The sequence below is a fragment of the Pezoporus wallicus genome, unplaced genomic scaffold (genome assembly GCF_028554395.1).
Source record: "Pezoporus wallicus isolate ANWC-B61680 ecotype Strahan unplaced genomic scaffold, APGP_CSIRO_Pwel_v1 contig_8803, whole genome shotgun sequence".
Classification (NCBI taxonomy): Eukaryota; Metazoa; Chordata; class Aves; order Psittaciformes; family Psittacidae; genus Pezoporus; species Pezoporus wallicus.
In genome coordinates, this window is record NW_026635049.1 from 936,311 (window position 1) to 951,452 (window position 15,142).

The 15,142-nt window shown below is 43.6% G+C and overlaps 1 protein-coding gene across 2 annotated transcripts in view; it reads right to left on the minus strand.

Moving 5' to 3' along the window:
• Positions 1 to 2,135: 2,135 nt before the first annotated feature.
• LOC130594737 (vascular endothelial growth factor receptor kdr-like) overlaps positions 2,136 to 15,142 on the minus strand; it is a 121,951-nt gene continuing 108,944 nt past the window's right edge. For both annotated transcript variants that reach the window (XM_057400847.1, XM_057400855.1), the window contains exons 27-30: positions 14,587 to 14,711; positions 14,264 to 14,342; positions 10,935 to 11,029; positions 2,136 to 4,323 (exon numbers count right to left, since the gene is read on the minus strand). In XM_057400847.1, coding sequence (XP_057256830.1) covers positions 4,119 to 4,323; positions 10,935 to 11,029; positions 14,264 to 14,342; positions 14,587 to 14,711 — 504 coding nt within the window. In that variant the 3' untranslated portion in view covers positions 2,136 to 4,118. The remainder of the gene's footprint in view (positions 4,324 to 10,934; positions 11,030 to 14,263; positions 14,343 to 14,586; positions 14,712 to 15,142) is intronic.

The window sequence follows — 15,142 nt, forward strand, 5'->3', positions numbered from 1 at the left end:
TGGTGGGAGCCAGAGACCATTGACCTGAAACCACATCCTGAGAGGGGCAAACCAAATGTGTAAAGCAGGTAGGACATGATAGGGCAGTGCCAACGCTCAACATGGAGGATCATTGAGAAGATAAGTCACAAACTGACGACTGGCTAGTTACAGGCTTGCGAACATTCCTACATATATGAGAGTATAAATACAAGGAGAGAAGTGCCTGGATGCTCTGGGTTGTCCTGGGCCTTTGCCAAGCAGTTCAACTGAGGAGTAGGGTTTGGATTACTGGGATGTTTTCAGCAGAGAAGTTTATGGCTACAGGCAGACCTAAAGGTATCCATCTTCAGCATTCAGTGGTTTTGTTTGAGACTATTACTCAGACTTTAGATTTTTCTCTGACCTTCATTGATACCCTGAGTAGATGGTTTGGGGCCAGCATCCTGGTTAAGAGCCCTTTTTTGGGAGGGTAACCTGGAAGAACCTCACTAAGAAAGCACTAGGAGAAAGATAAGATTCACATAGTCAGTCACCAATCTTCGTTTTGCTCCAGATACCACTATTGAAAAATCAGTAGATTAAAAAGCTTCTCTCATTCAGGGAAGGATACAGAGAGATTCCAGACAAACCTGTATCAACTACTTTTCCTTGTGAAAAAAGCTTCCTCTACATTATCTATTTCAGCCTCTGCAAGCACAGAATATACAGGAAAGAGCAGAGTGCAATGAGTCCTACTTTAAAGGCAGAGGAAGGGAATCCAAAGGGACTGTGAAGAACAAATATCAAGAAATAGATGAAGTGTAGAGAAAAGAGGTGGTAGGAAACTGCAAAAAACACCAGCCTGAGCAATAACATACAGGTGAAGACGCTTACCCTTGGACACCCACACAGCAGAGGATTGCTGGAGAGGAGACAGCACATTTGTGTGAGCTCTGAGTTCCTCTGCCCCAATTCTCTGGGGTTACAAGAGGATAAAACCAGTAGGAGTAGGCACCATTTAAGACCACAAAGGTACGTGTTAATGCCAGGGAGCACTGACCTCAGGTTAGATAAAGCAGGAGTGGAGTAAGAATCCCTGAGAAGTCTGCAAAAATAATAAACATCACATCATTTAAACAACGTGCCCCTTCTCTGGCCAATACACCAGCTAGAACAGAGACAGTAGAACCTCCTCACCCTTACCATGAACTGCATGGTGACACTTCCAGGAATGAGATAAACCTGCCAGATTCCTCCAGATCCCTGTTTCCTAACTGAAACTAACATGGGAGAGTAAGTGAGAGCTGGAGATACTCACAGCCAAGGGGAGAACTGCTATAAAATGGCACTAGTAGGTACTGTAAACTGGCGCCTGGCCTGCAAGCATTAGTGAAATGTTTAGTAACAATACTTAACTCTGTTAGGTCTGAGTATCTCTTTTGACTAAAATGTTACAAATCTTACTGTATAAATGAGTCACTATATTTGTTTCTACTGGGTAAACTATATACATCGTTGTAAGAAAAGAACCGTAATTAAATTAAGGGAGGAGAGAAAAGGACAAACAAAATATTAGTAAATAAAATAGAAGACATATGTTCAGTAATACTTTTCAGGCAATACTTTTGCTTGTTACATTTACTATAAGGAGGGGAAAAAATCTTCCACTCAAAATAAACATTGGAATCAGAGCTGCCCAAACATCAGTCATTGGCCGTCTCCAGAGCACCCAAAGGCCACTGTGGTGGGTTCAGGGGTGTCTCTGCTCTCTGAAGAAGTGGCCATTGATACAGCTCAAGGTGATTTTGGCACTGCAGAGGAGCCCCGAGTGTCCAGGGGGCTGCCAATGCCACTAGTGTGTTAGACCTGAGCCGTTGAGCTCTGCTTTCATGTCATCTCTCAGCATGCTGATAGATGATGTTGAGAGGCAGAAGGGGCCCTGGCTGCATCTGCTTGGGTCCCATTTAGGAAGTATGCTCCGTGTTCCTCTGGTCTTGGAGAAGCATCTACCGTCCATCCTCGATGAAGTGGAGAGATGACACTTTACTCTTAAGGTCTCGGAAGCAGACCATTCACCCAGCAGTGTTTCCCATTCCTTTTCCAAACACAGAGCATACTTGCAGGGTCTTTCCCTGTATGTAGTTAGTTAAAAGTTTATAAGCGATGTTGTCATTTTCTTCTCCTGCAGAAGAAGGCACAATAACAAACCCTCTCACACTGCTGCCATTACCAACAGAGCCAGACAAACTGTCTGCACCTCTTTGCTTTTTGCCATATGAATAAATTATTCCCAAAGGAAGCGATTGATTCTTTGATCAGAGCTATAGATAGTTCAGTTCCTGCTTGATGAAAAACTGATCCCGTGAGCAAAATGGGGCTCATCCCATGAATTCCTTCCCAGTAGTTTCTTCTGTTAAAGAACCAGTTCTACTACTACATAGGTATTGAAATACAAAGAAGTGCAAAAATGACCATAAAGCAAGTACAGAGCAAGTCCACTATGAACAAGTGAGTTACTGCAAGTGATTTCCTTCATACATATTTTCTGAAGGTAAGGAGCAGGAGAAGTGCAGTGTCCAAGGACCCCTACTTCAGGTGCTGTAGTGTTCACAGTTAACATGGAATGGGGTTTGGAGATTTGCTTCCCCGTTTGATAATACCTGAGGCTTGTTTGTGTTTACTTCAGTGTAGCCAACTGTAACCCATCATCCATAAGTGTTCTTTTTGCCAAGGGAACAGAATTCTTTTGCAAGTGTTTTTTTGTTTGGTTTTTTTTTTCTGTAGTTTGGAATAATGAAGAAAAATTCTTTTTCTCTGAAGAAGTCAAAACAGTGTCAAATAGAAGAAGAAAAGCAAAAAGGTGCAAAGACCTTGGAAGAAACTGTACAGGGTTATTTATATATCTGGGTTTATGGCTTAGGAGGTTATAGCTGTGACTGTCGATGAGCATCTCTCCATCTTTGCTTGCAACCTAGAAACTTCTTCCCTTCCTCGACTTCTAAAGTCAACTTTTTTGTGTTGTGGTTTAAATGACAAGGGTGATCTGCTTATTTTTGGAGTAGTTGTGAGTATGCATGGGGTCTGCATGGGACCAAGACTTGCAGTTTAGCATGGGCTAGCATTCCCAGGGTTACACTGTTGGGATATGCTGCAGAATCCAAAGGAAATCCCTTTTTCTTTAATTTAATTTGTTTTTTTAGTAAATAGTGTGTGTGCAAAAAGGAAACAAAAATGCTGCTGCCCTGCTGGTGCCAAGGGTGTCTGTGCATTTATGCTTACACACATTCACACGAACATGTGCATATGCACTGGGAAATTCTGGCTATTTAAGCTTAAGAAGGTTCTTAAGGCAGTGATTTTGCCTTGCAATCATTATGCATGCATCTCCATCAAGGTGCCCTATTGCATGTATGCTAAATAAATTGCTATTTGAACAAGGAGAAAACACAGGGAAACGGATTTAACCACATTGTATTCCCTGATGGCCCAAAAGACCAGCCTCCTTCTTGATACATGGGTGCTGTCTGCTTTCTCAGTGCCATAGCATTTTCAGGTATGCATCCTATAAGCAATGGAAATCATTAAATCACAAATTGTAACCAAAATATTTGGGATTTCAAAATATTTCAGTAACATTTCCAGAAGCGGAGATCCCAGGTCAAGGATGATGCTTCGGGTTTGGATTTTCTCCCAAACCTGGCTGTTGTTTTCCTTTGATCCTTTACACCATCGTACGCAACAGTCCTTGCAGGAAGTGTGCAGGACCAGGAGGATAAATCTGGTTTTGACCACAGGCTTGACATGACTCTTGGTGACTCTTATGGAGTAAAATGTGAATGAAGGAACTTGTAAATGTGAAGATGCCAGTGAGCAGTCCCAGCTAGGGCAGGAAGGAGCAGAAGCAGTTCTGGGTTACAGCTCCTCTTGTGATTCTGATAGAATGTTAATTTACCTCATATGTTGCAATAGGCCTTTGAAGATAGGAAAGAAGATGCTCTTAAAACGTTTCTCTTCACATCAGAGATGTGCCAGAAGAAACATGTGAACCATTGTGCTGTCAGATTTCCCTCCTGGTTTTACCCAGCCTCTCTATCCAGGCATGGAGGCATGAAAGAATCCAATGTGAGTGAGGAACAAGATGCCTGGAGTTGGGCTGGTTACACTGGAGGGGCCGAGTAGTGAATGACAGAATTGTAATCTGGAGGTGGGCTGTGGCATTCCAGGTTTGGATCCATAGGGAGGAGAACAGAGTCTTCCAGTGTGAAGTCCATGGTGTCCTCTTCTACCTGAACCGCTGGCTGGTATTTGACAGCCTCGTGGTCAGATAAAATGGATTCTTTGCTCTTGCTAACAGCTCTCCTCCTGTTGGGAACAAACAGTAGATATATGGACCCTGTCTCCATAGGGTTTTGTCTCTATGTGTAATTTATGGTCAAAATTAATATTAAAAATAAATATATAAAGCATTTCAAGTTACCTTTGCGGCATCCTGTAAGGCAGCGACATTTTACAGATGAATAAGGGAACTGAATTAGGTAATTTAAATAACTCAGTGTTGTAAAAGTAGATTTAAGAGTAAATCCGGAAGTCCTGTTGCCCTGTCTGTTTAGCTTACCACATTTCAGTGCACTACATATATATCTTAGATATAAATGCACCTGTCTTGTGCATACACTGATATTCTCTGTCATTGTTCTGACACAGGTCAGTAGAAATTCGACTTCTCTGAAAGTAGAACTGAAGGCTATGACTTTTCTTTAAGTATAATAAAGGATGAAATCATCTATGACAGACTCTAATTTAAAACGATACCAAAAGCAAGAGTGTGTTAAACACTCTCTTGCAGGGTAGGGCAAAATCTCTCTTATATCCTTTATCCCTTTAACATCACTGAGGAGTACAGTAGCAGAGGGCAGCACTTTCCAGCACTTCAGCTGCTGGCCTGTGACTGATGCTGTTACAGAACCAGCTTTCATTTTCTGCTGTCTTCCCTTATTATAGGTGATGAAGGCAGTGGGAGAGCAGCAACTTCCATCACATGGAGCAACTTCAATGTTAAAAGTAGGAGAAGCCTGGAGGGGATTTGTATCACAAGGTGACCTTGAGGAGCAGCAAGTGTTGTGGAGACAAAAAAAGGTACTTTCTGTCACAGACTGCCTAAAAGTACTGTTCTGTTAAGCCTGGTTTCTTCCATCAGAGGAATTCATTGGAAGAGGTCTGGATAGTGGGTAGTTTAAGGCTGGTTCTCAAGAATACCAATGTGAGAATGGCTTCTCCACTTTGCTCAGGGCCCTTTAACAAGCATCTCTTTGGAACCAGCCTTACTTATGGGCTGATGGTGGCAGAACTCATGTCTCAGTTCAGTGACTTACAGTGTGCCTGGGAGAGTTTAAAATCAGGCGCTGTATGTGTATTTCATGCATGTTCTAATGACCCCAACCTAATCTGAACAATCAGCACCTCATCAAATAGTTGTATAATTCATTACACTGATTTTATTTGTACTGCTGCAGTGCTTAATTTCCCAGCACTTAATGGTGGATTCAGAGTGTGGTGCTTTAGAAAGAAAGCAAAGCCAGTTCCTGCTCCAGGAAACCAAACAATAGCTAAGAGACAGATACAGCAGTTGGAGGAAGGGGAAGAGAACTTCATCACAAATGTGGCACATTCTGCTTTGCGTTCACCTTTTAGACTTTGCCTCTTCATCCAGAGAAAAATGGGAGTGGAAACTTCTTCTGTACACTGTATGTTTGGCAGCTCTCCCTTTCTATACACACACAGTTTCTCTGTAGAGAAATTCTTCCCTGGCACAAGCAAATGAACCACAGCTTTGATTCACTGTTTATTTATGTATTTTTCTTTTTGTTGCTCACTTCTATTGACTCGTGTCAGACCATTCCATGGATGCTCTGGCTTCGCATTTGTGAGGTATTAAAGTTGTTAGTGGAGACTGAGGAGCTTGAAAGTATCTGTTTAACTTGGGCCCCAGCCTGCATATTTCAGGGTGCTGGGGAAGGAGAAATGTTATTAGGGTTTAGGTTGGCCACACAATGGGAAATGTTCAGACCCACCTAGACTCCCAGCAAGTGTTCCTGATAGGTCTCTGCCCCTGTAGGTCAGGGGACTGGATATCTGGGAAGAACGGCCTATCCCTGAAATCAGGCTGGTGTTTGAAGAAGGATTCTTAAATGCGACGTCTAGTATTTGCTCTAAAGACAGAAAGCTGATGAGTTAGGTCAGAATCAAGTTTTGTCATTAGGTCATGGCAGACCAAAATGCAGTTAACTGCCAGAACTATTCCTTTCATCTAAATGCATTTCCTAAATTAAAGCTATCCAGGGGTCCTTGCAATTTTCCCTTCAACGCTCTATATTAATGGTACTTCAGTCTACTCTGTTCATGCTCAGCAACAGAGAAATGTATATATGCTTAGACTGTATATTGGAAAATGAGACTGCAGCATCCATTTTCTGTCTGTCCTTGAAATCTCATTTGCTACCTAGACACTGCCACACTGAATCAGACACCAGCCTGGCCTGCGCTGGTGGCCAGCACTTGATGCTCCAGAGCGAAGCAAACCTCTATGCTCTGAGCCAATTGTACCACCCATATAAGAGCGAAGAATTCTCCCTGAACCCCACTGATAAACACTCTCTGACTGAAGGCATTAGATGTGATTAATCACACAATTATGCAGCTCCAGAAGTTCATAGTGGTTGTGTAATTAACTTATTTCATTAAAAGCAGGCCGTGGCTTGCTTCAGTGCTTCTCCACTGCCCCAAAAGGTGTTCCTTTACTAATTTGCCTCTGCCTGACGTGTGAGTACTGCAGCTGCAGGAGGTGATAAAGGAGATGTTCAGTTTTGATAAGTCTGCTCATAACCACGAGTTTCTCAGCCCAGTCCCACAGAGAATACCAGTGGCTGTTTGTGTTCTCAGCACGGCACAATACTGAACATCAGGCATGTGAGTACTGTGACTTTCAGCTGCTCACTGACCCAAACTGGTCATATTTTGGACCCCAACCAACCTGAAAACTCATTTGTCCTTGCAAGAATATGTATGTTTGGGGCAGGATAAAGGGAAAGATGAGAATCTGAATGCTGCCACTGTGTTTGTGCCTGTATGGGGACACAATATAGCTAGGAGGTCTTGGACATGAGCTTGAACAAGTGTGGTTGAGTGTGATACTGTGGGTAGTGAGGGCTTTTAACAGTTCCCATTTTTACTGTGCTATGTCAGATGAAGCTGAAAAGTCAAGGAGTTAAACCAAAGGAAGAGAATTTTAGCCTGAATATGAAGTAATCTTTCAGTCTTTTTTAAGTTTTCTGAAGAGGTGTCAAAGCTGGTTAGAAGATACCACAGGATAATCCTGTGATAGCTGGAAGGCCCAAATGACCTAATAAGACTTCATCCTACTGTATGAACCAGGAGTTTTGGTTAGAGGTAGAAAACCACTGAGAGCTGGGAAATCATTACTGGAGCTGTTGATTTTATGTGAGAGGGAGCCAGTTTCTATTAGCCTGAATCTTAGGGTCAATGACTTGAAGAGGAACGTGGAGAAAGAGAGATGACTGTAAGAAAATCACCCTTTCAGTGAGGGACTGGAATGCCAAGTCTAGCGCTTATTCCCAGCGCTGTGGAGCAGCTCTTACTGCTTTGCAGGAAGATGCCCTCAATAGGAAAAACAAGTAGACAACTGTGTCCACACTTGCCCCATCCCTGGCAGTGTTCAAGACCAGGTTGGATGGGGCTTGGAGCAAGCTTCCCTAGTGGAAGGTGTCCCTGCCTGTGGCAGGGGGTTGGAACTGGATGAGCTTTACTGTCCCTTCCAACACAAACCAGTCTGGGATTCTGTGATTCCACGTAGTGGAATTCCACGTAGAATTCCAGGCCTTGTTCAGAGGCTTTGTTTAGGGATAAACGAAGAATTGGGCTGAGCATTGCCAAGTGGAGCAGTTTGTCTGCTCCTAATAACATGTAGGAGCTCCAGGGCTTTGCTGCAGCTTTCATAGGTGTTTAATGAGGCACAGAGTAAGATGATTAATATTTTTAAATTTGTCTACAATAAAAGAAATAAAAGGGTTATTTTTCCTCCTGATAGTTATGACTGATTCACAGTTTGCTTTAATATGGTTTAGATGGGGTGCTGTGCTGAAGGAATTAAATCCTGGCTTCCTCCCAGGCAGTATCAGTGCATCAGTAGTCTACTGGCATAGAGAGCTCAGGGGCTAGAGTCAAGAATTCACTGTTTTGAAACACTTCTAATGCAAAGTTCAGCTAACATAAAGTTCCAGCAGTCACTCAGTGAGTGTGTGTCCCCTGGCATGGGGCAAAGTGGGTCACCTGTCCCTTCACTGCCTCAGTGAGATGAAAAGCGCTGCCATCAAAACCAGGCTGGGCACCGCAGCCTTTCACACTGTGTAGTCCTTGCCACATCCTAGAAGTGGCTTACATGACTCCTGAGTAGTTACTCGTTCAAAGTTACTTCTGTTTCGGAGAGCTTAAGTAAGGTCATAGTGGCAAGATGCTGCGTGACACAACAGTAAATACATGTGCAAACTCAACGTGTTCATCACAGAGCAAAAACCTTCTGAAACCGAGTCCTGCTGGGCAGCAAACGTGTTTCTGTTGGGCACCTTGCACTGGACACGAATGCCTGATGCTCCTGAGCAAAATCAGTTTATTCCAGTATTACTGACTTTGGCTTTGGCAGAGCTCTCAGTGATGGGGTCTGGATGCAGCATCAACAGCCCAGAGCGTATCAGCTGAGCCTGTCAGCTGGTGCCATGGGACTTGGCCAGAACTGGGGAAGTTATTTCAGAGCAGCTCAGGATAATTGCTTTAGGGGGGAGAACAGAGAGGGAGGGAGGGAGGACAACTGAGCTGATACCAAACCTATTATAATCTTAAGCAGTAACTTGATTATAGAGTCTCTGGGAGCATTTTAAGGCAGTGCTTGGCAGTACTCTGTTAATATTCTGAGATGCGACCTGACACCAGAGTCATCCCATCATTAAATCCCCTCTGATTTGAATGTGCTTCCCTGAATGCTGACTCCAGTGTCATTATCGCAGTCAATCTTTCTGTCTCTCACTACAGCAATTGTTGTGACTTTCAGCAGCATAAAATGCTTAAAGCTCAGAATGGTTAGTCCAGTGCAACAGTCGTGCCAGGCCCAGAGTATCAAATTCATCTTCACTAAACTCTTGACACTGACACTCCGTGGGGTGTAGTGTTGGCAAATTTTAAACTCCACAGAGAAATGAATGCAAGATAAATAAACAGCAAGGGTTTGGGCAGAAATCATAAATGCAGCCACCCTGCTTTAGAAAACATGCTAAGCTTTGAACAGTTTTGTTTTAGGAAAGAAAGGCTGTTTGAAAACAATCCAGGGTAAATGTTTTCGGTACAGATACACAATTAACAAGGGTGACTTTATCTCCCCTATTAAATCAGCACTCCCTTCTGACCTCTCCTGGACTATTCTATAGGCTTTTGAGGCTTGTTTGTAAAAGTTAGCAGTGCACAAGTGCCAAGGGGTGTCATGTTCCCAAGTGGGAGGGCATCAGGATGCTCTGCTGCTACATTAAAAGTATTATTTGGGCCAAGGATAGTCTGTAAGATTAAAAAGCAAAAAAGCAGCTGGTCAGATAGCTATCTCAGCTGGACCTGAACCGCTCATTGAAGGCTGTGGCCAAGAAAAAGCACACCTCTGTGTGTTCAGTGGGACCTGGGGTCCTGGGAATAAGGAGATAACAAACCCCGCTTGCTGCAGGCTTTGCTTTTCTAGCAGAGCTCTGTTAAGGTGGTCCTTCATGGTGTGGCAGGCGCAGAATGTATCAAGTCTCTTGCAATGAATGGAATCCCTGTGGAAGTGAGAGCCCCAGCTGTGTGGGTCAGGCAGGGGTGCTCTGAGCCAGCTGAGCTGTGGTACTTCACATTCATCCCAGTGGGCTGAGAGCAGTGCAGGAGGTTTTCCTGGAAGTCTCGAAAAAACAAGCTGTTATGGAATTCCTGTGTTTCTACACCTGGCTGGATGCTGGTTTTCAGCAGAAAGCCTGGAATGGGAAGAGACAACCTTCCTCTGCCAACTATTTATCCAAACAGGAGAGATGCAGTAGGGAGACAGCAGTCACAGGTGACTGACAGAAATCATTAGGAGGCTAAATCCTGTTGGGATGCTCTGTGTGTGTGTGTGTCTGTGGTGGGTTTGTGTCAGCATGCCATCATGCAGATTGAGAGCTGAATCAGTCCAGGTGAAGCGTCACTGTAATGCAGTTCTGACATTCGAGCTCCTTTTCTTAGAGCTGATGCCATTTGGTCTCCATAGCAATGCACGGTGCTGGGCAGAAATCCTCACCATGTGCACAGGATAAAACCATGGAACCGTGTCCGGATCTCAGCTAATCCACCAACAGGTACAACACTGGGAGAGTGCTGCAGCGGAGCTAGTGCTGAACAATGTTATTCCTGAGATCACACTCCTATCCTACAGAATCTGTAGCATTTGAGTGCTCCCTGGTAGTGCTGCCAGGCTCTCCGGCCTTCTTTCGGTAACCTTTTCCCTTTCCCACTTTCTATTTCTCTCCTGCCTTCAAACATCCAAGAGTTCATAGGTTTAAGGCCTGAAAAGATGCAGCAAACTCCTTGAATGTTGCTTTTCTTTCTGAGTGAGGGTGTTATCCCCTCTGAAGTTCCCTTTGGTTCTGGTTGTGCACTCTCATGTGAAGTCTCCTGTGCTCTGCAGAAATTGCACTAGCTTTTTCTCATCTGTCATTTCTTTCAGTGTAAAAAAATGGTGACATGATGTAGAACAAACTCTGGTGGGAAAGATCACTGAGTTTAATACAGAGGAAACTAACAGAAATCTCATCAATAGATTACAGAGAAAACTCCAGAACTCAGCATCAGAAACAAGCATTTTCCTGAATAAGAAACTGCCTTCGAAAGAAGTAGCCCAAAGTACTCACGCTAGAGCCATGATCCCGTAGGGCCAGGAGCGGATTTCCAGCCTCTTTGGGCTTTTTATCTCATCTGATGTCAACACCATCCCGCTGTCTGACTCCTGAGGGGCAAAAGGAAGAGAGCATCAGCAGAGCCCCAAGGGATAGTGACAGCACAGAGGCTTCTACATTATAAATGGTTCTGTGGGAGAAGAGTCAGGCTGAACACATTAAATTCAGTAGAGGAGGGAGGTGATGCTGCTGCTTTTAGGCAAGTTGGTAGAGTTTCACCTTATACAACTGTCTGCAGCTGCAGAGCAGACAGAGCAAGGGCAGGAGAATCCAACTTCACTGTGGGCTGTAGAGGTTGGGGATCCCTGTCTGTCTGCCAGCAAGGTTGCTGTCTGTACTTAAACAGGGGAAGTTCAGATTGGATATAAGGAGGAAATTCTTTCCTGTTAGGGTGGTGAGGCACTGGAATGGGTTGCCCAGGGAGGTTGTGAATGCTCCATCCCTGGCAGTGTTCAAGGCCAGGTTGGGCAGAGCCCTGGGTGCCCTGGTTTAGCATGAGGTGTCCCTGCCCATGGCAGGGGGGTTGGAACTGGATGATCTTAAGGTCCTTTCCAACCCTAACTGTTCTGTGATTCTATGATTCTATGTTTTGCTTTGTGTTGGATACTAACACTACTTACTGATGTAAGAGCTACCAGCTATTCTGTGTGATCACAAGATTCCAACTAGCAGCCCAGAGGGCAAATGTTCACATCAAAACTCTCGATTCTGTGCTGTTCAGTAAAGAGTTTAGCACATAGCGATGTCTCACTGGTATATGACATTAAGCCCATTCTTCAGATTATGGGCTGTATGATCAGTTCTTATCCAGCTTTTCCTGTTAATGCTGCTGTTTAGCCTGAGAACATCTGCCTTGGTTTTGTGGTGATCAAGTTTTTGATCTGTGTTTTGAGCGAGCACCCTTTAAAATGAACGTATCACAAAATAATTTGACATTTTCAAACTTGAAATTGATATCAAGCATGACATATGGACACCATCGAGGTAGGAAAGCTGGTATATGAATAGACAGGAATTCATAAAGGGCATATCCAGTAATGCTGGCTCCTCTCAGAAAAATACTTACTATAAATACACTATTAGAAACATTGAAATGTTAAAGAAGTGGCAGTTCAGTATCATTTAGGTAAATTCAAGTGTTTTGCAAAGATCTGTACCCTATAAAGCTCATTGTACTTTGGTTATGGATTTTTTATGAGATGTCCAACTAAACTGTCATGATTTGGTTTAAAATTGAGGCTGTGATTCAGCTGCACTTAAAGCTGAGTCTCCAGGTTGCAATTAAGATCAGGCTGTCACTGTGCTGAGCGCTCCACAGGTTCCCAGACATGCACAGCCCTTGTTTTAAGTGGTTTAAAACCACTAAAAGTTCTGGGGGGGATCCTTTGCATTTGAAGCATTTTGTGGGCAAGGGGTGATGGGTTCAGACTTAGGGGAAGTTCAGGTTAGATAGAAGGAAGTTCTTTACTGTGAGGGTGGTGAGGCGCTGGCACAGGGAAGTGCCCCATCCCTGGCAGGGTTCAAGGCCAGGTTGGACAGAGCCTTGGGTGACATGGTCTAGTGGAAGGTGTCCCTGTCCATGGCAGGGGGTTGGAGCTGGATGAGCTCAATGTCCTTTCCCACCCTGACTATTCTGTGATTCTCTGTGATTATGGAAAGTTGCATGTCTGCCTGTCAGTCAAAACCAAGAGAGCAAAAGACTTCAATATTTAGTCTTATTTTACCAGTCAAATGTATTGAAAATACAATCAGTTTTATATAATATAACAGAAAAAAACAGTCACAGAAAACAATAAATGAAAAGCCAAAGCCTTTTTATAAATTCTTTGGTAATAAACCAGTTGCTAGTCAGATCAGTCTAGAAACTGGTTTTCAAAGCACAAAGTCAAGTCCTAAATGGATTAGGTCTGTCAAAACCCCAGCTGCTTTGCATTTTGCTTACAGAAGAATTGCTACAAGAATATCAACAGAGACTCCATTTAAGCAGCACAATTGCAGGGAGGTGGTGAAGCACTTTTAAGAGTTCCTGGGCAACTAATTGGAATAAAGATCTCATCAGCGTTAATGTCTTGATATTTAGGATAATTTTAGTAAGCCAAGTGCACTTACTTTGTCCAAAAGCAGATCACACCATCATTTTGCTTTAGAAGATCCTCATTGAAATATCACATTTATTTCTGATCTCTTAATGTATTAGGACTTACTTTAAAATGGCACGAACAGGAAGCATTTAGGAAAGTAGTGCTCATGCTGGCAGCAGTTATCTCTTACTGATGCCAGATCTATCTAGTAAATGTCTTTGTGTGATTCAGAGGGACTGATTTTTATCCTGCAAGTGGAAAGTTGCAGGAGTCAGAGCAAATTCTAAGCCTTCTAATCCCTAAGATGCACTGATAAAGGCACAGGAATTACATCTGGCAAAATACTAGGGAATAATTGTGCATGGTAACAGGAGAACAGGTGAGAAGTACACTGTATTTGTCATGGACATGAAATATGGATGTTTGGTCCTTCCCAGGAGAGCTGGCCTGAGGAATGGTTTAGCTGAAGGAGGGGGGACAGACCAGCTTGTTTCTGAAAACTGCATACATCCTTCTCTCCTTGTACTGCTCCTACCCATCTGATGCTTGCCCTTTTCCTCTTCATGCCTCCTCCTTAAACTTTGATCTGCCACCTCCCACCCTTGGAACCTGTAATTTCAAAGGAAGCCAAAAGCAGAACCATCATTCTGTAACAAAATAAGCTTTTGTTTTCCACTGGAATGATAATGAAACCTTTCACCACGCTCTCACCTTGCAGTATCATTGAACTAGCAATAAATGCATTCACTTAGGGTGAGGAAAAGCCCTTTGTGTGAATCAAGTAGAGCAGGAACTCGAATCTTGGTTTTGGCTATTCAGAGCTGAACACCCTCACCAGCACCAAGTGATTGGCTGTCTCAGGCAGCCAGAATGTGTTCTGGACGCATTTCCTTCCAAAGGCTCCATTTCAACAAGCTGTCATTTTCTTATGGTGGAAAACCCAATTGAAATAAGTAATATAAAGCCCCTTAGCCTGATCAGAGCCAGGTCATCATGAACGAGCTTCTCTTTATTTATTAAGCTAAATGCAGCTCCCTTTTTGTTGTCACACAAACCTGTGTGTGAGATGCTCAGGCTAAATCTTCTGCTTGATGTGAGTTCTTTTCTTACCAAACAGATTTCAAAAGCTCTAATAAGTGCTCGTGGTGCTGGTGAGGGGTGATCTGTGAACCCAGTTCAGAAGGATGCAGTCACCTCACTCACCTCATGCATCACTTTCTCCTTTTCCACTGGCACCTCATCAAACGTCTTCACACTCAGCGGTCTCTTCTTGCTGTTGTTACTGAAAGCAAGAGAGTGGAGGGGTCAGCATGAAACCTGAGCAGATGCTGCACCAGTGAGTAGCTCAGTTAACACCCCAGCACAGCCCAGCTTCTTTTTTTTCATCTCTTGTAACTCAGGAACAATGTCCTCACACATTTGGCCGCCCAGCTCCTTTAGAACAGCCATACTGAGAGAGGACCACAAACAGGGCCCACCTCTTTGAAATCTTCCTTCCCTCCCACCCTTGAATACATTTTCCTTACCCAGTTTCCACTGCACTCCAGCGATTAACACAGTTGTTCAAGTTTTCTTCCACAGGGCAAGTTTTGGGGTTAGATTCTCCATCAGGACACAAGGTGATGTTCAGTGGGATATAGTCTTTACCATCCTATATAGTTAATAACATAAGAGAACATGAAGCTGATAAAGGTCATCTTGTACTGCATCTCAGATATATAAGGTTACTATATTCTGTAGAGCTTTACACTGAAGTCCATTCCAACCCAAGCCATTCTGTGATTCTATGATATTATCATTGCGTTCTCCTAGTCTTTGGGAATTCCAAGGGACCAGTCTCATCCAATGTGTTTGGGAGAAGGGATGGAGCAGCATGAAGCCCCAAAAGCCCTGTGGCCGATACGACTCTTTAACAGATTTTGGAATAGACCTTTTGCTTATGTTCAACTTAAGGAGCTGCAGTTTAGTAAGAGCCAGTCCTTTAAATGGCAGCCTTAGAGGGTTTAGTTTCTTGTTCTTACAAGGAATTGATGCTGCACATCTTGGTAAGCTCTGCATTGTCATTATACCCCTTCAGAAACT